The 24,955-nt window shown below is 42.5% G+C and overlaps 1 protein-coding gene across 1 annotated transcript in view; it reads right to left on the bottom strand.

Moving 5' to 3' along the window:
* The window catches only part of adgrv1 (adhesion G protein-coupled receptor V1), a gene marked incomplete at its 5' end in the record, with an annotated part of 100,374 nt that extends 79,184 nt beyond the window's left edge, over window positions 1-21,190 (bottom strand). Inside the window, 26 exons of the mRNA XM_079160644.1 lie at window positions 423-503; window positions 836-965; window positions 1,081-1,274; window positions 1,563-1,743; window positions 2,351-2,530; window positions 3,252-3,625; window positions 5,447-6,181; window positions 6,758-6,981; window positions 7,181-7,307; window positions 7,908-8,168; window positions 8,283-8,406; window positions 8,492-8,655; window positions 9,185-9,365; window positions 9,600-9,785; window positions 9,947-10,073; window positions 11,176-11,399; window positions 11,831-12,007; window positions 12,568-12,894; window positions 14,324-14,594; window positions 14,691-15,028; window positions 15,238-15,468; window positions 15,739-15,852; window positions 16,198-16,302; window positions 17,416-17,511; window positions 20,043-20,192; window positions 21,005-21,190. Of these exons, the coding sequence (XP_079016770.1) occupies window positions 423-503; window positions 836-965; window positions 1,081-1,274; window positions 1,563-1,743; window positions 2,351-2,530; window positions 3,252-3,625; window positions 5,447-6,181; window positions 6,758-6,981; window positions 7,181-7,307; window positions 7,908-8,168; window positions 8,283-8,406; window positions 8,492-8,655; window positions 9,185-9,365; window positions 9,600-9,785; window positions 9,947-10,073; window positions 11,176-11,399; window positions 11,831-12,007; window positions 12,568-12,894; window positions 14,324-14,594; window positions 14,691-15,028; window positions 15,238-15,468; window positions 15,739-15,852; window positions 16,198-16,302; window positions 17,416-17,511; window positions 20,043-20,192; window positions 21,005-21,190 (5,488 nt within the window). The remainder of the gene's footprint in view (window positions 1-422; window positions 504-835; window positions 966-1,080; window positions 1,275-1,562; window positions 1,744-2,350; window positions 2,531-3,251; window positions 3,626-5,446; window positions 6,182-6,757; window positions 6,982-7,180; window positions 7,308-7,907; window positions 8,169-8,282; window positions 8,407-8,491; window positions 8,656-9,184; window positions 9,366-9,599; window positions 9,786-9,946; window positions 10,074-11,175; window positions 11,400-11,830; window positions 12,008-12,567; window positions 12,895-14,323; window positions 14,595-14,690; window positions 15,029-15,237; window positions 15,469-15,738; window positions 15,853-16,197; window positions 16,303-17,415; window positions 17,512-20,042; window positions 20,193-21,004) is intronic.
* Window positions 21,191-24,955: the final 3,765 nt, after the last annotated feature.

Raw genomic sequence — 24,955 nt, forward strand, 5'->3', positions numbered from 1 at the left:
TCCTGTCTCCTTGGGTACTTTTCACAGGGGTCACAGTACAATGTAAATACCACACACACACACACACACACACACCCACACACACCTATATGTGTATATGCACTCAAGACTGAGCTTTCAGAAGAGAGTCCTAATCTTTTTTTATAATTCTACCCAACCAGGACAAAATATTATTCTGAAAGAAAGACAGAGTACTTGTAAAGAGTATTTGTAAAGACATAAAATGGTCATAATTAAAAAATAGGTATCAGTTCAAAATATTGCTTGTCAGCAGCAGCAGCAGCAGCAGCAGCATGTAACTTGATCCCCAACAGAACTTGACTTTGAGATATGCAACTTAGGGAGTGAGAAATTATATGGGTGTGGGGGTGAAGGAATGGAGAAAAGAGGCAGTTTGGGGAGAGAAGGACGGGTGTACTTACCATGGTGGTGATAGGACGGAAGAAGGAATTCAGAGTCACTCTCCCCACTACCACTTCCTTCACTACGCAGAAACTGATCCACTGATGGATCACACACGAGGATCAAGCAAGTGTCACACACGGTTAGAATCACACCGGAGGAGTAGAGTAGAGTAGAGATCGAATGGCAAATGGGAAGAAAGGTAGGTAGGTAGTCACGTAAGTATGTGGGTAGAGGGAAGCACACAGGAGCACAGCACACAAAACACACAAAACAGAAGGACACATTACAGGGCCGGTTCAGTTCTAATTAAGATAGGTAAAGAATGAAAAAAAAAACCTGTGGAAATTAGTTCTTAGGCTCAAAATACGGCAACATGTGACTCAAACTAATGAAAACAGTTTCGTCATGATAGTGGGATCAAATTCCTCACCTCCTCCATCAGCATTGTAGAGCTCCACTCTAAAAATCTTGTCCAGCTCAGGGACAGGATTGTCTATGATGGTCACAGTGATGAACTTTAACCTCTCCCCTGGAAGAAAGTCCAGCATGCCCTCTGAGTCCTGCCAGAGGAATACAGAGAAAGAGGTAACCAGGTAAGCAGGCAAAATGTATTCTCTCACCATCTGCTTATCATCAACGTGTATGTATCCGTAAAATAAAAGACCTAAAACAAACCTCGTAGTCTTCAGGGCTGGATGCTGTGAATGGGGTTGTCCTGTATCCAACCATGACCCTTCCCAAAAGGCCTTGGGCCCTGGCCACTTGCAGACGGACTTGTCCATCTTCCTCGTTAACAGCTATGTGGGCAGGTTCTAACGACGGAGGGATCAATCCCTCTCCTGGAGGGATGGGTTGAAACTGCAGCAGGCCTGGATTAGGGAAGGGTGTGTGTTATAGTTATGATTAGAAGAGCGGACAGAGGGGAGAATATAATGAGAAGGAGGGAAGAGGTGCGATGGAAGTAGGAGGGCAGAGGTAGTGGGGGAGGAATAATGCACATGAGAGGGAGAAAGAGTGGGAGAAAATTGTCTTTTTTTTTAGCTGACCCATTACGCCACTTGTCACAACATAATCCTATAAATACACAACACTTATTGCGAAAACTTGAAACGTTGAAACAACAACAGTAATGTATTTTTGGGCATGTGAATGAATACCATAGGGGTGGTCACTAGCTGTGACAGTGACAGTGTTAGCAGAGTTATTTGGGTCAATGCTTGCACCACTGGTGGGGGTGGAGCCACGCTTCCCATCACCGGACTCTGCTGACACCAACGTAATCTGAAAGGATTCTGCCAGCTCTGGGAGGTTATCATCCAACACCAACAGGTTCAATACCTAACAGAAAAATGTGCATAAATTAGTTTTATTTTCTAGTCCAGGCTGCACCCTTGAAAAAAACAGTCTGTATTTCAGTAGCCAACGTAAAAGCTTGATTATCCACTGACACCTGTTAACTGATTAAATTACCAAACAAACAAACCACTAGGTGGAGCTGGTTGTCTAAAACATCTGCATTTGTGAGAGCATAAAATCCTGTTGTTAAACTGGACATATACTGTAGTATTTATTTGAAATTAGTATGTTGATGTGTAAATACAGTGCACACAAGGTACATCACACTTTTTTTTAACCACTGAGTGTCTGCGTTGGATAGAGAGATAGAGATAGATAGTTACTTTATTAATCCCGCAAGGGGAAATTGTTTTCTCTACAGCAGCATTTATAGATACAGGCAAAGCAATAAAAATAACAGAGTTATGCACAATATATACAATAAAATAGAATCATATTAAATTAACTAAATAAACAATAGTGCAAACTCAGAGGGGTTTTCCCCAGCTCGTGTAAGATCACATTAATACAGGTCCAACTGTTGAGCCACTCTCACTCACACACACACACACACACAACACACGCACACACACACGCACACAACACACACCTCAGAGCGCTGTCCAGGCATGAAAAGCACAGCTCCAGTGGCATTAACAAAATCTTGATGGGCTGGCGTCTCACTGTCCAAGCTATCCAGTTGTGTAACGCTGTAGTTGACGTAAACGTGGTCCAGAGATCCCCGCATGCGCTCAATCACACAAGAGACAGTGGAGCCCTCCTCAGTGGTCTGTAAGGACAAACAACGGAATACAAATTGTGAGCCGCATACTGAATGAATACTGAATGCTTAAATGAGCTAGTCTTACAAGCTATGTAAATAATTCCAGCACAGTAATAATCTGATTTAGACGGGAAGCACCTGATAGCCCACATGCCTCTACATCTACAGTATTTATCTACAAAGGATCAAGGACATAAAGAAGATCCCCTAGTTCTGATGGAATGCCATCCCCGGCCCTGACACCTGTTGTGCTGATGGCAACGAGGAACTAGATCTCCCATCTCCAGTGCTGGAACTCCTTATCCACTTCTACAGGAATGCCCTGACTGGCAGACCTTCTGCAGCCCAACCAGCTGTCGCTCTACCTGAGAGGGGTTAACATGAGAGCTAACCCAACAAAAAATTAAAAGCATGCTCTCCCTGCAGCCATGCATGGAGACTGATGAAATATGCAGCAGGAGAGGGGCTGACAAACCAATGGGTTTACATTACACGTGTTTCTATGCATAGATAATACTGAGTCATGAAATTAACAAATGCTACTGTAATAGTGGTCACGTAGACTCTAGTTTATTCAAAGGATTATTAATTCCTTTGGTTACCAGTCTGGTTTACATTTACATTACATACAAAATGTTGTAAATGCAGCGTTCACGTGGTGCTTATAGATGCTCAATGCAGCAAAAATTGTCCACCAAATGCCACTGACTAAATATTGTGCACTTACATCAGGAATGCAGGCACCAGTGAATCCAAAAAGCCCATTGGCATTGTCACTCTTCATGACTCGCAGAATAGCAGTGGGCCTGGGGAAAGGGAGGCGTGCTCCACCGTGAACTGCTACCAACTGTAGATAGAAAACCTCCTCTCCCTCCTCCTCATTATCATCCCTGGCCTCCACCACAAACGACTTCTGCCTCTCCTCCTGCCAGTACCGTAGGTAACCTGAGATGTTACGCAGGTCTGTTTTAGCAGGCTGGGTGTGAAGCTCGTGAATGTGGCTGCGGTTCAGCTTTGTGCTGTACAAGCGAACATCCTGGAGAAGGCCTGTGTATCGCTGTTCGCCCTCTGGATCTGACCCGATAAACACTGACGCAGGTCCTGGAGTAAAAAGACAGAAAAAAAACAGTACGTTATATTTTATGGAGGAAATGTCCAAAAATAATGAATGTTCAAGCTGTATAAATGGTTGGCTAAACAAGTAATACAAATCACTATCACTGTCTCAAGCACAATGTACAGGATATGACATGAAAGACATGCTGCTGAAATTTCTTTTAAATTCAATAGATAAATGTGGTGCTTGGTCACAAGTTGCAATCAAACATCAACACTCACACCCACAGATATCATAGATTCCCATTCACTAACTGTGGATGCATTCCCTGTATTGTGCTGTCTACATGTCAAACAAGAACATTGTCTGTTGAACAAGTTTCAATGTACCTATAGAGGTTTCAAAGCTGCCGTACCCATTTTTATGGTTTGAAAAAAATACAGATTTTATTATTCCTAATTCCTGAAACTCTCACTTTTGGAAAATAACTGTGTTTGTCACATAGTTATATCTTAGGTATTGTTTACAAGCTTTGAAAGCCCAAGATTGACACATTTGTTTTATAGAATAACCCTACTACATTAAATTATTTTATTGATCAATACATTTTCTGTTTTTTTAATTCACACCTGAGATTTTGTAACCTAATATTTTAGTTGACTTGAGATCTGGTGATATATTAGCAACTGACTAATGAGACTTTATTTGACCCACAGGCCGATTTACATAACAATAACAAGGGTCATACAATCATATTATTGTCAATGGTGGAATAGAATTTGGTTGGTATGTTGGAGTGTATTGCGACCACAAACAGAATCTTGATTAAGGCCACCAGATGCCCCGATCTGGCTCTTTCTCATTACTCATTTATATACTTACACCTCTTGTGCCTATCGCTTCCTGTACTTGTACAAAATGGGACACATGCAGGAAATCCGCCACAGTGAGCAAGCATAAAGCCCTGACACAAAACAATTCCTCTGTGGGTTGAGCTACCAGTAGCAGACAATAAGACATGACATGATTGATGATAATGTATACATCTACTGTGACTGAAGTTAGCCACAGAACCATCACAATATTTCCCCTCTGCGAGCTGCGGGTCCAGAACAGACTGTGACTATTGTCTCCATTAATTAGAGAGCATTGAAAGAGAAGAAGATGCCGGCTGATTCCCTTTAGCAGTAACAATATACAGCAGTGCTGAGGCTAAGTGGGCACTCAAGCATAGCAGAGTTCCAGCAGTCTTGAACAATGAGGACTGAGAGGTGGGTGCGTGTGTGTGAATGTGCATAAGTGTGTGTTAGAGTGTATTTGCATTATGTTTGTAATAAGTTAAGACTTGTTCTCATTCCATATGGGAACAATGAGAGAGAAGCTTGAATCCCTCTCCCTAGACAGTCCCTCACACACACACACACACACACACACACACACACACACACACACACACAAAACAAAAACTCTTGGCTTACAGGAAGAGAAAAGAAGCTGGCCAGTCATTATTTGGCCTCAATAGGTTTTGGCCTTTAGTTGACATTTTGACATTATGATTGTAAATGTAAAAGATTATTAGACACTGAACGAATTAAAAAGAGTTACTTCATCACAGCTTCATATTCCAACTGGTAACATTTGTGTAAATTCCAATGAGCAACATTTTTCATATATAAATGCATTATAATTTGATATGCTTAAACATCATGACAACATATGCTAAACACAGACAAACTGTGCAGACAAATAGGAGCTAAAAACACAACCCGAACGCAACAAACAGGGATATGATGGGCACTGTATGCTCAACAACCTGACCGTTGTCACTCTGATATGTTTGATAAATATCTGATAAATTAGCTCACCATCAGTGATGCCCTCTCCTTTGATGCTCTTCAGTCCTCCAGGAATAGGGTTCCCATCCAGGAAGAACTCAATAATCCCATCATCAACAGTAATGATGACATGTAACCAGGAATTATTCTCCACAAATTTCTCAGCAGTGGCCCGGGCCACCTGGGAATTGTTTGATCCTATCACTGTATAATACAGCATCACCGTGACATGAGACTCATTGGTGTGGACCTTCACTCCATAATACAAGGTCCCATTCCTGGTTCCTTTGCAGACTATGAAGCCGTCAGTGTCCGGTCCGGGCACGAGCCAAGCAGAGAAGGTGAAGTTTCCAACAGCAGCAGGCCCATCTTCAGGAGAGATAGTCCCGTAAGCTCCTGGAAGCCCGGAGAAAAACCATGTGTCTGTGGCTGAGTGGTGCCGCCTGGCATGAGGCCTGAGCTCAACCTTGTCTGGGAAGGAGGCTAGAAAGAGCAGGTCATCCATCAGAGGAAGGCCCTCTGGGAAGCGTCCAGAAACAATCTCCCAGGCAACCCGCACATCACCAAAAGTACCCTGCTGTCGGAGGATGGTGAAGGAAGTGACATCAGCCATATCATCCTCTGAGAGTACATCTTCAGCTATTTCTTGGTCCAAGTTGCTGTCAGCGATGGCAAATACACCAAATGGGTCGTCATTGAAAGGGATGAGAATCGAGGCAGTCAGAGAAGTCTCGGCCAGTCGTCCACCCTCCCCTGGATAACCACCTTAAAGAAATGATAGAAAAAGATCTTAAGGGTTTTCAAGACAACATTATAATTAAATGAATCCTTCTTTGTCTTTTTTTACAATTATCAGAATTGCGATTTTGAAGCTGATGACTCAAATGAAATTTCATGTCAAGTTTAAACTCAAATACAGTAATTACTTGCAGCTGCCGCTTTTATAAATTGATTCAATTATTCACATCTCTCAAAGGAACAGTGTGTAGCATTTAGGAGGATCTATTGGCAGAAATATAATATCATATTAATAAGTATGTTTTCTTCAGTGTATAATCACCTGAAAATAAGAATTGCTGAGTTGCCGTTACCTCAGAATGAGCCGTTTTTATCTACACGTAACAAATGACATGAGAAACCAAACACTGGCTCTAGATAGGACCATTTGTGTTTTCACATTTTTGCGTTGGCAACTAGTTCTCCTACACGCTTGGCACACAGGAGAAGTTTCAGTAGGTTGTGATCTGCCACATTACTGCTCGATGTCGCCAAATCCTACACACTGCATCTTTCAATTTATCTCTCAAAGCTGACAAATATGTCACTTATTCCTGAATTTACCTGAGATATTAACCAGCCTGAGGAAGAAGAACTCATTGAATTCGGGAAGCTTATCTGAGATAGCCTCCAGGACAATAGGCTTGGTCTCTTCCCCTGTAGCGAAGGTGATGGAGCCAGATGTGTTGGTAAACTCCTGGTTTTCCTCCAGAGGAGTCAATGAGTCATTGGCAAACAGCTGCCAGAAGACTGTAACATTACCAAAATGCCCCCTAGCACGCAGGATACTGGGACAGTGAAAAGAGTAATTATTTCAGTAATTAAATACAGGAGAAAACTTTGTATCTGGAAAATGTATAAATACAGAGTTTTGTCAATGCACAGAAAATACTTTCAATCTGAATTAATTCTTCAAATGAGGTGTATATGAGCATGAAGCCAGATGTTTTGCACAAAAGAAACATGAATTGAAGGCCTGTTTCTTACTAAAAATGATTGGTCTTGCCCTCTTCGACAGGTTTCTCTATTGCTTCCAGGGAGAAAATCCCATTGGCATCATCATTGGCCTCAATCACCACAGTAGCTGTGTTCGCTCCATACACAACGGCATCACCTGTATACACATTCATGTTGTCAGGTTGGATCAGGACCTACAAGCACATACTTCAACTTGCTGGTCTACGAGTAACAGGCATGCAAATCTGCTCCTGATTAAACAGGAAAGGTAAAGCGTGTTTAAGTCCCAGAATGTGCTTGATTGACCTCTAACCTGAGGATTAAATGACTTTTCACGCAATCTCTATGAAAGACCATCCCCTGGCATGAACTAGAGGCTAACCCTTACTCTACACTACTCCATGTCAATCAACAGACAGAGAGAGAGAGGTCAGTGGAGTGGCCGGTCTTTGTGTCTTAAAAAGTCTGGAGTATGGTAATTATGTTGGGGCCCACAGGTCTTTCATTCCCATCCCTGACACACAATACTGGTATTAGGAGAGAGCTTTGAAATGACAAAAGCAAACTACTTTCAGCTGTTTTAATCCTTGGAGGGGATGCAGATTATGCTGTTTTCATCATCTCAATAGACCAACATATACGATGATATGATACCCACTATATTACCTGACAAAGCACTGATTCACAGAAAATATCCTTATATTCTACAGTACACCCCTGTGCTAACTATTTCTTTCAAAGGAGGCAATGTACTCACCAGTAGCATTGTAGAGAACAATGTTAAAGGGCTCATCAGTCTCAGGTATGTTGTCATCTTCCACAGCCACAGTGATGTTCTTCATCCATTCGCCTACATCATACACCAGCAACGTGTCATTGCTCAGCATGGTGAGGTCACCTGGAGATGCCTCTCCGTAGTCCACACGGTACATCACCGTGGCTACAAAGTCCGCCCGCCCTGCCCTCAAAACAGTGAAGTTGGCCAGGCCCCCTTCCTGAAGTCGCACAACCACAGGTTCTGAGGAGAGGCCAAGGTGTGGAGGAGTCAGTGACTGTGGCTTTAATATATCAATATATTATTACAATCTTTCAGAGGATCCTTCATAAACAGTAATCTGAACAGTATCCTTACCAGAAAAGTAAATGGGGTCGTCATTCTTATTTATCTGTAAATTGGCACTGAGTATGTTTCCCAGTCTCGCACCACCTGTAGCATTTAACACTGTGATGGTGAAATTCTCCATGTCCTCTGGGATCTTAAATAAAAGAATTATAAAAATTGATGCAAAGAAATGTAACTCAAATTTGCATTTTATTTTTGAGTTTACTTCATAATGTTACCTCATCAGGTATGGAGAAGACAGTGAGGTTTTTGAGATACTCCCCTTCCATGAAAGTGATGTTTCCCTGGAGGGGACTGATGTCTCCTGACAGGGCTGGCTCCAACACCCAGGAAACTGACACTTCTCCGAAATGACCCCTGTTCCTCACTACAGGGAACACCGCTGAAGGGACGAAGATGATGAGACAAAGATGATGCATTTAGATATTGAAACCTCCCTCCAAGTCATTAACTCTTGTGCATGGACTTTTCTCTTGACATTTTACCCGCGGTCGAGCCTATCATTTTGGTATAGAATACAATAATAATGTATTTTTCTGCCTGACAACAAAACTTCATTCATTTTTTGTTGTACAGCTCCCATTTATGCCTGGAAACACTGGTGATACATTCACTAAAGACTGAGAGAAGATTTTTTCTTCTCCCTGTTCTCAGGACCAGACTGAATATTGGACTGCATCGTCACTGTGTGGGGCCTAAAATTCCTGTTCTACAAGTTGATGTTCTTTAACACATTCTTAATTATTATACAAACATGGAACGTTTAAAACACAAACTTTAATCACAGTCCAGCTCATCCCCCATGGAGACAAATATTCTGTGTTTGACTACAATTATGTCAATTTTCATTGTCAATCCGATACCACTTGACATGGAAAAGTATCACTATCATCTAAAAGACTACTAAGTACCCTGGTGCATCTCGTCCCCTTTGCTCTCGTTGATGGCCACCGTCAGTCCTGATTGGATGAACTCTATGACCCCAAAGGGGTCGTCGTTCTTCCGCACTGTGATGTTGACCTCCCTGTAGTTGCCTAGGCGACTGGGTGGAGTGCTGTGGCTACTAAGTACCACAGAGAAGGTCTCGTCCAGCTGTATGAACACACACGTGTACAAACACACACACACACACACACACACACACACACACACACACACACAGTTTTCATGTTGCAAACAGATATAAAGCCTAGTTCTTTTTTAGATATTTTTACTAGCTTAAACACAAGTTGACCACTATCAGCCTGAGAATACCTCATTTAGAAGTGAATTAAAAAGTTATTATATAAAGTTGAACGGTCAGCATGTAATTGACCATGTTCTTACCTCAGGCACCCCATCAGGCCTTGCAAACAGTGCCACTACCACCTCTTTCTCTCCTGGTTTGAACTCCAGGATGCCAGTGGCGCCATAGAATTCAGTGTTGCCAACAGGCATGACAGCATATCGCACCAGCTGTTTCAGCAGCCGTCCCTTGGCTCTGACCACATGCAGCTCCACAGCCTCACCCTCCTAGGTCAGTTTGAAGTTTACAGATGGGACCATAACAAGAGAAAACAGACAAAATAACAATATGTGGATTTAATGTAAGAGTCGGTTCAGATTGTTTTTTTTTAGCTGGATAGATATTTTAATTACTCAAAGAGAATTGAAGTTGCAGTTTCAAGACTTACACTGATGACCAATGGACCTCTGGAGAAGGAGGAGAACTCAAAGACCCCCCCAGGATCGTCGTTCTCCATGACGACAATCTCTCTGCTGGTGAAGCCAGCCTTCAGGATCTGATTCTCAACATTAATCCTAGAACACATACGCACAAATAAACAGTATTAGATCATAATAGAAAGTGACCACTCAAGTCATTGCACCTTGTGCAGTCGATGAAAACTCTGAAATGGAAGTTTCTTAGACGTTTGCTTTTGTGGTGTGTTTTGAGCTTGGGAAACATCAAGTGAAATCAAATGAGAAAACAGCTCAACTTTGAACTGAACTTGGTTATGCATTCCTTTTATTGTGTGATGCTTATTCATTATTGACTCCATATGTTGTAGTTCTGCTGTTTAGGCCACTTTTAATAACAATGTCAATCAAGAGCATGCTTGCATCTTTATTGCTCCAAGGGGGTGGGGTATGTGTGTGTATGTTGAGAGAAATAGGAGCCAAGAAAGCAACACATAACGAGTAAATTAGAGACAAAGACATGACAGAATAAACAACTCCAAATAAAAGGTCACAGCCAAGGCACTGCATGCATACAAACACTGACATCTTTAAAGTGGTACACAATCAAGCCTGGTTAAATTAGAGCGAAACACATAAAGAAGATTCTCTTTTTACCCCCAACAACCACTCTCCTTTGGGTTCCCTTTTTTCACACCATCACTGAATCCACCCCCCCCCCACCCCTATCCCCCTCATCCCCTGGTCAACCAAAGACCCCAGAAATCCTGAAGTAGGCCCTTTCCAGAAAAACAAAGTCTTGATTCACGCCACACAAAAGGCCCAGGTTCATTCCACTCTACACTTACCCAAAGTATACTATAAAGCGTGCAGTCTCCACCCTACAAGGGAGGAGTGGGAGGGAGAGAAAGCTGCCATTCTCATCAGAACAGACTAACAGATGAACCCACCCCCAAAACACTGCCATAAACACACCAAACGACAAAACCAAAGGAGCGATGGGATGAGATAGCACCCACTCAGCCTTTCCAATTCCACCGGACACGTTCGTTGTATAAGATGGGTCTAAGGCATTACATAATATCATCTTCACATTCTAAACACTGAAAGGTTATTGTATTACAGTGGTGTTTATGGGCAGAACAGAAGGGTCTAATATGCCAATTACATAACAATTATTATGTTGGTTAACGATAACTTTTCCTGGATTTGAATACCCTACCTATCCAGCGTAAGCAGTAAGGTCTCGTTGACTTCTGGGATATTGTCAGCCATGATGGTAAAGTTGATGGAAGCATCACTCTGCCCGGAGAGGAAGACCACAGACCCACTTAGAGGCTCCAAGTCTTTAACAGTTATAGCGACAATATTGTCTCCAATTGGCTGAAGACTCCAGAAAACTTCCGCCTGACCGTCTGTTCCATCACGGCGCAGGGGAAGGCTTACCTGCAGCACCAAACATCGGTAGAATTAACCACCTACACATACCGTATGCATATACAGAAAGATCACTTTCTGAACATAGATTAGAGTCGGCATGGACAAAGGGTGCTTTCTGACAAGCAGCATAGTGGCTATAAAGTCAGTGATTAGAGACTCCTCTGAGTCACAGCGGCAAAATAGGAAACATCTCTTTTGCTTTTACAGCGGTGTTTGATTTAGCACGTTAGAGACTGCATGACAACTAAGGGGTTTTGATCCAAATTTAGATCTCGAACAGTTGAACTGTAGAATGTAAACAGCATAAAGTTAAAACACATTATGGTATATTATAGTTAAATGCTGTTTTATGTAATAGTGAACGAATGAAAGTCAATAGAGACGAGCATCATAGAACTGATACTATTTGCATTGCTCAAATCGGGGTCATATCTTACTGTGCTGGTGTTGCTGTCCTCTGGTTCATAAACCACCACCGTGGTGTTACTTGTAAATCCAATTTCCCCATTAGCAATGTCAGGGGTGACAGTCAAGGTCAGGTTAAGAGGTCCCGCAAACCTTGGGCTGTTTGACTGAATTGGGGGGTTTATATCAACCAGTTCCAGTGTGTTCAACTAGGGGAAATAGAAGAAACAGCACAATTAATTGAAGGCTCAAACAGGTAGCGTGCCACTAAAAAGATTAATTTATCAAATATATAACTCTTTCTTCATCATCTATTTATTTCTATTCTGTGGCTTTTAAAGATGTGTTGAATGACATGTCAGTGCTCCATTCACTCCTATATTTAAAGTTTTACTGAAAATGTATGACGTGATTATGGTTCTAAAGAATGCGAAGGAGGCCTTTCTTTAACTTTTTTGCTTGCTTTAAGAGCCAGGTGGTGTTGTTAGTTTGGACAGTTGGGCAAATCCCATAGCAACATGCCAGATTTGAGTGCCAGTGTCAAACCGTTCACACATGCAAATGAGACACTTAAGTCTGGATGGCACGGATTTGGCCACAAGTGCTAACACAAACAGAAATAGCACATTTTGGGCGTGCTACCAAAATGTTGCCTGGATTACAACTTAAAAAACTGTGTTTTTTAAAGTTGTAAAAACATTTATGTTTCATCCACATGTGTGCCGCTAACTGCATGTGTTGCGCTGTACTTTGTTTCCAGACTAGTTACCTGTATTAAGAAATTAGCTCCATTCTGCAGAAAGGCATCATTCCTGATTGGTAGTATGACGTGGCTCATCCGTTCACGGGAAAACACCACCTTAACGGACCTGCTAACATTCAGAACCTGGTCACCGGCCAGTGCTGGGTCTACAGGGCCTGCAGGAATGTAGAGGGCGGTGAGGGCCATAGACACATCACCCAGTGTACCACCTTCTCGCAGGAAATTTAGCGACAGGAAACGACCCTCAGGTTGGCTCTGGATGCTTTGCTCTTTTGCCGGGTCAAAACGAAAAAGCCCATAGACATTGTCACTGTCCTGGATGTAGAACACAATCTGGGGGGCAGACAAGATGAAGAGGAGGAATACAATTAACAAATCAGCAAAAGGACGGAGAAGTGGGAATATGTTACATTTTGACTGATGAGGGAATGATCAAAAACACATTCTCTGTATCTTGTAGAAAACACAAAACTTCGTTGTGGACTGGGAAAGGTATTTTGATGAACTATAACTCTGCTACTTATTACCTCAAATAGTCCCTCACAGGTTCCTGTTAGTCTGCAAATTGCCCCCCAAAATCACAATGAAATTATGCTTAGGTTGAATCTAATGATGATTCATATTATAATATGCTCATATTTAAATGTAGTACAATTAGCCTTATATACTTTGCCTTGGAAGAGAATGGGTTTTCACAAGTTTGAAAGATGGGCCTTAGTTGCACTGCACTGCTTATGGGGAGCAAGTCCGGGCCATGTGCAGTCTGTCCCCTGTGCAGTGAGGAGGAAGCTGACTGATCTTTAAGGTGTGTGGGAATAATTGCAATGAAGCCCACATTTACCATTAATTACTTTGGAGGATGTTGTTGTGCATCCTGTTTTTGTGTTACTAAGACTGCATCTTTGGTCACAAGAAGAAGAAAGGAGAGGTGAGGAACAGGGAGAGGAAAGAAAACAAGTGAGACTGAAAGTAGTAAAAAAGAGCCCTGAGCTAACTTTAGAGTGGCATCCTCTTTAATTAACTCTGCTAAGACTGCTAGAGTAGTTTTTATGAGCATTTCAACTGTGGCTCATTCATTTCCCTGAAAGCTACACTTGTCTGATGCATTGCCTGGCATGCTCACATTAGACGATTTACATCTCCGTGTAATGTCTGTGATATATCTTAACATCAAAAACAATTAACGCTGATTAACTTGTCCTATTGTTAGTCATTTTTCAAGGAATTTCTGCTGAGCCTACTCTTCTCTGCACAGATGGCAAAAACACTCTATAACTTCACAACCTGAGGTGATGTTCTGGTGTGCGTTTGTATGTGACCAAAGCAGAGGTTTTACGCGTTTCATCTCATGCCTTCAATATAAACAAGACTCAGATCTGCCCACTGCTTTCACACATGGCCAAGAGGCTTGGACAAAGATGGAAGCTATGTCACCACTTCACCCACGCTTTCTAAAAAAGAACACACAGACACCACACACAGAGTGTGCCTGCTGTTTCCGCTTTGTTTTGATTCAGCCACATTAAGGGAACACCCACAGAGCAAAGTGACACACTAAGGGGTCGACTTTTGCAGAATGTGCCAAGTTTGCCACTGTGCCTTACAGTAGGTCCCAAACAAACCCTCACACATGCATAACACATGCACAGCCTCTGGAGGATATGTTCCCTTCTCGATCTCTTCTCTCTCTTTGATACAAACCCTTTACAGCAACATATTAAACAATAATCATTGGCCTATCAAAGGTCTCCTCTAAACTGACCTCCATTGGTTCGTCGACCTCCGCATTTCCAGGTAAAGTATTGTTTTGCAGCTTGAAAACAAAAGCCTCTGCTTCTTCAGGTAGATCATCTGCCACAATGTTGATGGGAATCACAGCTGTCACCTGACCGGCAGCAAATCTCACCGTCCCCGCTGCAGGCCCTAAATCATCCGACACTGGGGAGCGGTCACTGGAGTTTCTACTGATGGACCAGTTAGCGGACACGGCACCATAGCTGCCTCCATTTCTTACAATAATGAGTCCTTCAAATCTGGGGGAAACAATTGAGGACAGTTAAAGAATGCAAACATCTTGGCTGTTTTTCTTTTTTATTATGACACTCAGAAACATTTGTAAGTTATCCAACCTCTGAGTCAGGTCTTCATTGATGGTTATTGGCTGAATGACTGCACTGCTGCTGATTGACAGGACACCATTAGGCTTATCATTGGGCTCGATGGTCACCAGCACAGCATTGGGTGATACTAGCACAGCATCTCCTCTGATAGTCTCCTCCAGCAAGACCAGATGGAAGGATTCTGCAATTTCTGGCACAATGTCATCACTGATTTGGAACAACAGGCTGGTCTTGTAGACAAACGGAGGGAATATAACTGTTCTGACTGACTGTAGGTCGAGGAAATCCACAGCTGGTGTGGCGCTGCCCTGTCCGCCACTGCTCACCACCATGTAATCTACAGAGACCTAAAGACAGTATAGTACAGATGGTTTATATACATTTGTCTTATGCTTGTTTTTTCTGCATCAATATACTGTATGTATATATATATAAACACACACACATATATAGTACACAGTATACTGTATGTACAGTATATAATTTAAGTTTTTGTGCGGTATTCTTAACAGTCAAAAGCCTCGGTAAATAAATGACTGGATTGAAAGAAAGGAACCTCGGTGTCAACAGAGCCGATGAGTGGACCATCCTCAGTCAACCGACCACGGGTCACATTGAGGGCAATGATTCCAGCGGACTCTGGTACTGCCATGATAGAGTGGGAGAACCGCAGTGGGCTGTCATTACGCCGGATTCTCAGCTGGACACTGCTGGCACTGGGCCTGATGAGGGCTCCACCTGCCGCGGCCGTTAGCCTGACTGAAAACACCTCATCATCTTCTGGGATCTGGCCAAGAAAGAAAAGGCAACACATTCACATACAGTTGTAAATCGTATGCAGCTGTTTCAAAAAACCTGTTTGCCTCTTTAAAAAATGTGACCTTTAAAAATGTCAAACCCATGAAGGCAATTTGTATATTATATATAAAAATGTCTGAAATGACGACGAATGGACGGATGGAGTGATTGGCACAAGCTTCATCCATATCCCTATATAAATCCATATATATGTGACATGTTGTCGCGATCAGCTGTAAATAAGGAGTTTGTTCGATACCTGGTCATCCTTGATGAGGATACTAAAGTGTACAACAGCCTGTCCCACAGGAATGGTGATGTTCCCTCTGTCTGGACTGAGGTCCTCAATGGCAGGGTTGGGACCTTCAGAGATCTAAAACAGGAGAAGTCACAGTGATGTTTATACTTCAACATGCCCATGTACTCTATGTGGCTTTTCATTTATCATTACTCAAATATGCTGCATATAAATAATGGAGTAAAGACTGTTTCCTACCATGGAATTATATGTATTGAAAGAATTACATGTTCCTATTTAGGTCTAAATTCTGCACACTCTTTAACAAGATTCAAAAGTGGATGTTTAGCCAGTGGGATGAACTAACAGCATCATATTCAAGTCATAAACATATCTATAACATTGTCTGTCCTTCTTAAATACGATAAAGCTCATTGTCTTAGGGTTGTTGGTTTGATGTACGGTTCATTGCCCTCTCACCTCAAAGTTTACGTTCACAGTCCCATATGTTCCCTTTTCTCTCGTTAGGGTGAAAGGCACATAATGGTTCCTTCCTCTTGGTTCATCTACTACAATGTCTTCAGTCTGAGATGAAATGGTTCAGACAGTGAAACAGGCAAACACAGTCAGTTCAATTTAATCAATTTCAACACAGCTTATTAATTTCAATTACAAAGCAAAATGTCATATTTGAAAGGCTGCAAGAACAAACAAAAAACACAAAGTATTTGTTGTTGTGTAAATTTGACCCCATAGTTTGTTTTATGTACAATCTGGAACTGCTTCGCAATTTGTATTGATACTGATCATTACATAATAGAGAACAAATCATTTCTAATCTCAATGTGTTTTAATTAATGAATCTTTTACTGCGTGTACAGCTTTGGCAGCAGTACTTCAGGTAAAATGTCATGCTAACGTAACGTAAAGTAGTGAAGTTTAGTTGAAAGAGACACAGACACAAAGTGATCGCAGCTGTGCAAGCAGCGGCAACATGGAGTAAATATCACATTCAATTTCACTGTTTTTGGAAGTCCTTACCGTGGTCATAAAATTTGGAAGTTAAATCCCATTTTATTTGTATTTTCAATTTGCCATGACCAAAGAAATTCCGGAGAAAGCAAATGGAGACGTTAAGAAAGCAAATGAATGCAATACAGGAATTAATTTAGTACTCTAACATAAACACATCTCCCAAGGCAAGCAGGCCTTTATTGATTCTAAGCAAGCCAAATCATTATGCAGCATCTGAGACCATCTGGGGGTGGTAGGGCAAACAGCTATACCACAGTAACCATGGAAACGCTATAAACTTCCACTGATAAGTGAGTGTTGTGGTTTTAATTACCTCTGGGAACCCACCACCACTAGATGATCACTTCTACCACAGAACAAGCATGATTGAACCCCTCTCAACGCTAGTGGGTCCAAATAACTCCACCCCCGATCCTTTACTTTCTACTAGTTCTTACTAACGTGGTAATTAGTCACAAACGCGAGAGCATGCTTGTGATGTAAGCGCAGGTTGGTGTGGCAACAGCAAAGTTTTACAATATTGGTGACCACAGGCATAAATCTGATCCATACATTTATGAAGGATTAATGTATATAATATATAATTGTGGACTGTAATGGGTGAGACAAAACTGAGTAAACAAATGGGTACTAGAAACGTGTGGATGACAGGGGTTTACTTACTGAGTTGAAGCCAACTATTCCAAAGGCATTGTCATTGGACAGGATTGTGATGGTTGCCTTATTCGGGGTTCCCAGGGTCACGCCATTAGAGGAGCTCTGGAAAGCAGGGAGAATTGAAGAGATTAGATAAAACCAGGCTATAGAGTATGTACCTGAACATATCTCAACCTCCCCCTGACACTTGCGCTCATGTGAAATGACAGAACGCCCTACTTAGCTATTGTCTTCACTTAATTTCTCTACTCCCACTGAGAGGCCCTGATGAGAAGACACTAAGGCAGGAAGTAGTGGTCGCAGCCTGGTTGATTTGTCAGGTTAGCTCACAGCAGGACGCCTCCTCTGGGCTTGTGCTGTGCTCTGTGATTCGGCACTAAGACCTGACAAACTCACAGTGATCTCACCGGGCTTAAAATCACAACCGCAACTTGTAGTAGGCTTATACTGTGAGTTTTTAACTCAACAAAAATAACCATTACCGTGCAAGGAAGGTTTTCCTCTTTCTGAGCACTATTAAAGAGAAAGACCACAGCCTTGTTATTTGGCGTAACTTTCCAAGGCTTCCATTAGTGAGCTTAGCAATGGTTTCACAAGCATCTCATGGACCAACTGTGCTGACCATGTCTGAGCTAGAGTGCACAGGCTTCCAACAAAACTTCCCAAATCTGTTTGCAATGTGCAAACTAGTATATGTGCAGGCATTGTGGATAATGATCAGCAACGAGAGCCTTGACATGGTATGACAAACAGAAACATAATTTGCTCGCCCAAAACAATTTCTCAGCTAAACACAATCCAACTGATAGCTCTACAGCATGCAAGCGTGTACGCATGTTAAGGTGAGAACAGGCCAAGGAGAAAATGAAAAACAAGTAAGTGCTTAGGCCTCTTGCATTCATCACCCTATTCAAACAGGGCTTTTCCCAGCCGTAACAGAGCTTTCTTTCCGCCACTGAGCTCTTGTAGCGGTCGACTCACAGACACAGAATCCACACGCTTTCACAAAGCCAAGCCACCGGCCGAGCCAGGAAGCTGCTCACGCACATAGGCGCACATTCATCTGTGTCCGACAACAAAACCGCACTCAAATACACAGTGATTCGCGCACACAAATTTGTTGCTTAAAAGCCAGCTTTGTTACACGTATGCAGCACTACATAAACACTGTGTCCCCCCCCAATCTAACATGCTACAACCCACTGTGGGCTTCTACCTTCTGTTCCTGCACAGCACTGGCAGGCTGCACCTGCTCTGGTCCACAACAATTCGACATAGTTCCTATACATCCATATAAGTTGTGTTCTGTCATAATCCCTTTTGACAAAGTTAGTACAATATTTTCTATTGAAACTGATTTCACAGATTGATTTGTCATAAAGATAAATGTACACTGATCAACCCTTTATTTATTACTTGCGTTTGATCTATGACACCCCTTGTAGTGCACATCCATCCTCCTGACAGTCCTTTAGAAAGCTGATAGGGTAGCATTTGGCCGACGCTTTGTCTCCCCTGTAGTGTAAATAGAAGGGCTAAGTAGGCCTCATCTGGTCTTTCACTCTGGTAGACGGCTAAATATGGGCTTGCGCTACTGGATTTTAATGAGATGACACAAAAATGCAGCGTCTTCTCAAAATGTTGAGGAGAAAATCACTCTTGTTGACAGCTGTTTAGACTTGTGGCCGTTTTATAAATGTGCATAGCTGACAATAAGAAATTCACACTGACCTTTGTCTTAGGTCTTTTAGTATGGAATAAGACAGCAACACCAGGCCCCCCTAGCTCATCAATCATACTTGACAGCTAAAGGCTACATGAAACCATGGAGATAGTCTCTAGGTGTAAGGCATCCTGGGCTATGAAGGATTTACAATGTATAACTCAAACTTTAAAACATATATAGCTGTTAGATAATAGTAAAAGCACAATTCTACAAAAGAAAAAATGCAAGCCATCCATCCATCCAAAAATCTAACAGTAACTGGACTAGAAGAAAGTAACTATTTGCTCCTTCTCATGAGATGGTGTGTTTGGTAGTGCCAGCAAAAAAGTCTCAAAATGCTGATGCAAGATTTGAATGTAAGTTGTGAAGCCATTGATTCATTGTAACAGACTGGGCTTTCATCAACAATAGTGTGTCAATTTCAATGGTGAATACACAACATATACAGAAATGAAATCCTCGGAACGGACATGCCCATTGAAATCAATGGGGATAGCGAATGAGTGAATCGCTTTTATCTACTGTGTGGTGGGGCTTTGGCTGTCAAAGTTAGTTTCTTTTCATAAAGGTGTCTTTTAGTGGGGAACCTCAGAGGCACACACAACATTTGGCCCCACCCAGGCAGCTCTGGAAAAGTCCTATAGAGCACGCACATCAAAGACCATGTAGCTCAGAGCCTCCCAGGCTTGCACTGGCTGTCGCCCCCTCTCTCTATCGCTTAGTAGATGGGGTTAGTGTTTAGGATGGTCAGGGGCAGAATTAGAACAGAGGGACTTTGTGGACAGAAAGCTTGGATCTCCAGAGAGAAGAGAGAAGGGAGTGTGGGAGGAAGAGGAGAGGGAGTCATCAGCTATCCAGAAAGAGACATCGAAAAAAAAGTAAGCACACACAGACAATGGGCATGTACCTGTAGGGTAAGGTTGAAGGTAAATGTCTCATCGGCTTCAGGCAAGTCATCATCTTTCACAGCAATGAAGATGGTCTTATTGGACTCAGTGGACAGCAGGAAGACCGCAGCATTAATGGATTCAAAGTCCCCTGTGTTGACTCCCTCTAGCTGGGAGAAACAAGCAGACATTCAATTGTATCACTTGCTATTTAACTAAAGTAACATTCAGGCTTCTTTGTGTGACATACTTTTTGTATTTATTTGAAATTGTGAAATTGAGAGAAACAGGAAAGGCACAAGAGCGATGGAGACAGCATAACACAAAAGATCAAAGAAGGTTTTGAACCCAGGATGCTGCAGTACATGGTTTGTGCCTTAAATACTGAGACAATAGAATGCCCCAGGCTTGATGTTTTTTGCCTGTTTCAGCTCTTCCCAACAGCAGAAAGAAGAAATGTGTCCCTCTCTCTCTCCTTCCCTTCTACTGGTTCCTTTATCTGCTTGACTTTGAGTTGCACTTCTGTCTTTTCCCATGAGTTTCCTGGATGTAAGCCTGATATTACACATATTAATACTGATATTAATACGGCAACTCAGGTATAATAGTTCCTGAGTTGTAAGAAGAAATATCAAATATCAAGAAGCATAAGAAACCCCCCAACCACACGGCACTGTGCGTCCAGCTCTTCTTATCAGACACCAACTGTGAGCAGCTGACAAAAGCCCCCACAAGGAGGATGTAAAGCAAAAGTCCACTCTGTGGCTTAAAATAAAACCAGTTTCTGCTTTCACACTGGGTCTGCTTACTGGTTTCTGTCTGCCAGAGATAAAAAGGTTATTAATTCTCTCCTTCACTGGACATAAAGGCGACAGCTCAGCAATACAGTAAGATGCTTAGATGCAGACTGAATAGATGACTTGACATGAGTATGGATGGATACACAATGAGCCATCAATGAAAAGTTTTTCCCGGGTCCTACCAGAACCAAAGCCGTCACATTGACCGGGTCTCCCACTCTCTCCACAACCAGCCGGATCACAGCTGTGTTGCTCTCGTTGACAACAAAGTCAGTCTGCCCCAGGAACCGCAGTGTGGCTGACTCAGACGTAGAGCCAGGGATGGACAGAGCCAGAATCAACCCAGCTAGCAGGAGGACAGGGAGCATTCCTATAAGAAGGGGGAAACACATGGAGGAAATATAAAAAAAGAAGAAATGCAGTAAAGATTGACATAATGCATGTATTGAAAAAAAGCAGAGGATATTTACAGATTCATAAAGCTACAGAGAGTTTATTTTTAATTAAATCAGTGCATACATAAATACACAGATTTAGTGACATGTTCGTCTCCATAATACTGGTCAAAATGTATAAGAACAGCTTCACACCTACTCATCGCCCCTTACAAATCTAAAAAATATAGTCAGTATAGATAATAAAAGATTAGATGAATATGATCTACGAGCAGTTATCGAGTGTCCAGATGTTCAGATGGCCTGGCTTTTGAAAATGTGCAGCCATAATGGCTGGCAGGCTGGCAGGCTTGCTGGTCATTGTGGTCTAATTGATTCATAACATTATTCCATAAAATTCAACAGCTTTTGTCCTCATGTTGTCACAACTGTTAAAGCAGTTGTTGTTGAGTTTATTCTTCTTGACCACATTAATGTAATGTCATACCATGTGTTAGTAGTTCAGACCGCCTCCCATTCAATGCTGCTCTGTGAACACTCTCCTCTCTCTCTAATCATCTTTTCTGCTCCTTTGCTCCCTCCAATCATCCTCCCTTCTCTTCTACACCCCTATTTCCTCCACTTCACCTCTCGTCTCGTCTGCTTTCCCTCAGCTCTCTCACCCAGAATAATCCAGAATAAAGCTGGATGAAGAAACGGAGACAGTTGTCATGGTTAATGCAACAAAACAGCACCGCATGACAAATGGGGTGGAGCCCGCTAACTTGCAGCCCCTCTGTCCTGTCTGTCGTCTTCCTGCTGCCTCTTACCCATCCCATTCATAATCTGCACCACACTGCCTTGCCAATAGTATAAACACATAAGGTCTGTAAAAAAAAAAGAGCTCTTAATTACAGGTTTGAAAAAGAACATCAGCAGCTACGGTGAATGAAGTCATGTTGTTTGGTTCTTTTTTCGAAAGCAAAAAGGAAAGTTGGACATTAAAAATATCCCATTTTTCACATGTTCCGTTACTGTTATATCAATTTGAGTTATTCTCGGTAGTGGCGGGTGTTTAAATAGCAACCATCTATCAATCAGTTTGTCAGCCAGGAGAACAAGAAACAGCTTTAAAAGTTGTTGGTTGACAGCTACAGTAAACAATTAATGCAGATGTGATGTGAGTGTGTGTGTGTGTGTGTGTGTGTGTGTGTGTGTGTGTGTGTGTGTGTGTGTGTGTGTGTGTGTGTGTGTGTGTGTGTGTGTGCATGGCGTCAGCACTGGAGAGATTGCTGGAAAATCCATCAAAAAAGGATTTAGAGCTGGTGGGGCTGGACAGTGGGGAACATAGGGTGAGGCTAAGGGGGAAGAGAGGTGAGTGTGTCGCTGGACAAAGAGAATAAATCCTGTTATTCGCCCTGCTCTCTCTCCTGGGGTTGGGAACTTCCTGCACCACTGACTGAGAGCTTGAGTGAAAAGCTATTAACCCTCTCTCGTGTATCATCTCACTGGAACTGCCTTACAGTGTAAGTCCACACTAGTCAAGGCTATACTCTGGGTAATCGCGTAGGTGGAGGGTATAGGTGCTATTTATTAGCATCTGGACATCTGCTAGTGACTTGCCTTCCTAATTGAGTCATATTGGACAGTAAAGGCACAGAATGTCTGTTTTGGCAAAATCTAATTGACCACAGCATATTGTTTTTATCATAGAGAATTCATTTTCTTTCAATTTAATCTCAGTCTCTCTGTCATGTCTGTTTTAGTTTTTCAAAATAAAAGGTCTGACGTCCCACGCACTATTTCCTAAGTAAATCTTTGAGCCTCAAAACCTCACCTCCACAAACATCGCTTCAACCACAATCTTTTACATGGATGGCAGCAAGCATTCAACCATCTACAACAACAACGTCTTCCTATTCCAAAACTGAGGGGTGGTCCTTTTCGTATCCACTGATGCTGCACTTCCTTCAACGGGCCTAATAGAAAACAGACGCTGTGTGGATGGCACAGGTCTGTTTCATAAGTGGCAAGGCAGTTTTTATGCTGGCATCATGCGTTCTGCCAACCCTGACCCCGGGGGTTACAAGAGGACCAATGATCTGTCTGTCAAAGCAAAAGGTGGCATGCAGTGCCTGGCACAGATCTCTGACATTGATAAGGCTGGGAGTAAGAGTCCATGTAGAGAGGTCCACAGTGACACTGCTGCATGCATGCGCACACACACACACACGTTTGCATACATGGATGCATCCGCCAGAGCTGGCACAGTCAGCATATGCAACCAAAATGCAAGATAGACAGCTGGGTGATGGGCCAGGACACTGGAGAGTTCTGAAATGCATGAAAACACCCTGTCCATCACAAATATTGTGGGCCAAACAAACAGAAATTGATGACTGGGGGCCAGGACTCTTGGACATGGCGCTCTAACAAGCCACAGACGATAACACAAAGAGACTTCACTTTCTGAACATCCAAAATGACTTTCATTGACTGATTCTGTGACTCTAACCTCAGTCAGTTATTATCTTAATAGACCTCAACCTTGAACCTGCTTTCACCGTAACAATTTTTGTCCAGTAGATATAACTTCCAGCTAACTTCTTTCTTCTTTTCAATATGCAGAGTTTTCTTAGAATTATGGTCCTATTGCACAAGCAGGCTTTGTGCTTGCCAGGAAAGTATCTCAGCACTGGGCATTGAGCTACAACTGGAGTGCCACTAATTCCACTCGTTTCACCGGCTAAGGTCAGATCAAAGCAAAGGGAATAATATATAGGCAACACAAAAATATATGTAAATGTACACAAAATTGCATGTGTACTTCATGTAGAGTACCCCTTCGGTATCCGCTTCCAATCACTCGCTCTCCGTCACACATCTAATCACTGATTTTAACCTCTTTTCCTGTATCTCTGTGATGGAGAGCTTATCACCACACAGCCTTCCCGACAGGCTCAAACATGATAAGCACCATGACCAGTCAACAGTGATAACATGAGTGCCGGTCAGTGCTGGTCACCTGCCAGCCCTTCTTAGAGCAGCCTATCAGCGTAAGGAGCCTGGTTGACAAAAAACACAACTTTGGATAACTCCCAGACACACACACACACACATACACACATACTCACTCACTCACTGATCTATTGGATATCCCTGTCAGAGGTGCTGAGGAGGTGTCTGGTTGCAGGGCTGCTCCTGGGGTCAGTGTGCGGCGCTGATGCCTCTAGGGTTTCTCCTGACAGTGGTCTGTGTGTCGCAATCTTGAGCATCAATTATTCACTGCAAGCCCAAGACTTAACAGTCAGAGGATGGTAGTAAGTGTGACACTGCAGGATTCACTGCATAGCACATGCCCTGTGCCGTCTGTGGTTAGTCAGGTAACCGGGCTGTTGACATAAGAACGTATTCATGCGAGTCGTCACAGGCGGTCATGTTTTACACTGAGTGATTTAAACTCCATTTTTGTCTCATTAACTACAGAATCTGTCATCACAGCCAAGGACTTTGCTTTTATCCTTGCTATTTCACTGAGAATACTCTGTATTGGAAGCTTTAAAAGGGCAAAGCAATACTCTTACTTCCTTTTTGGTAGAGGGTGTGTAGGATAACAGTCTGTAGAGTTTTAATCAAGGGCTTTCCCATGAGGCATCCTTGCTCTGAGGCCTCCCTGGTCCTGAGACGCCCTTGGTGAAGAGCTTGTGGTTATATCTGGCAGTTAGTCACAACCACCCGCATATACACACACACACACAA

Source organism: Pholis gunnellus (assembly GCF_910591455.1).
Source record: "Pholis gunnellus genome assembly, chromosome: 6".
Classification (NCBI taxonomy): Eukaryota; Metazoa; Chordata; class Actinopteri; order Perciformes; family Pholidae; genus Pholis; species Pholis gunnellus.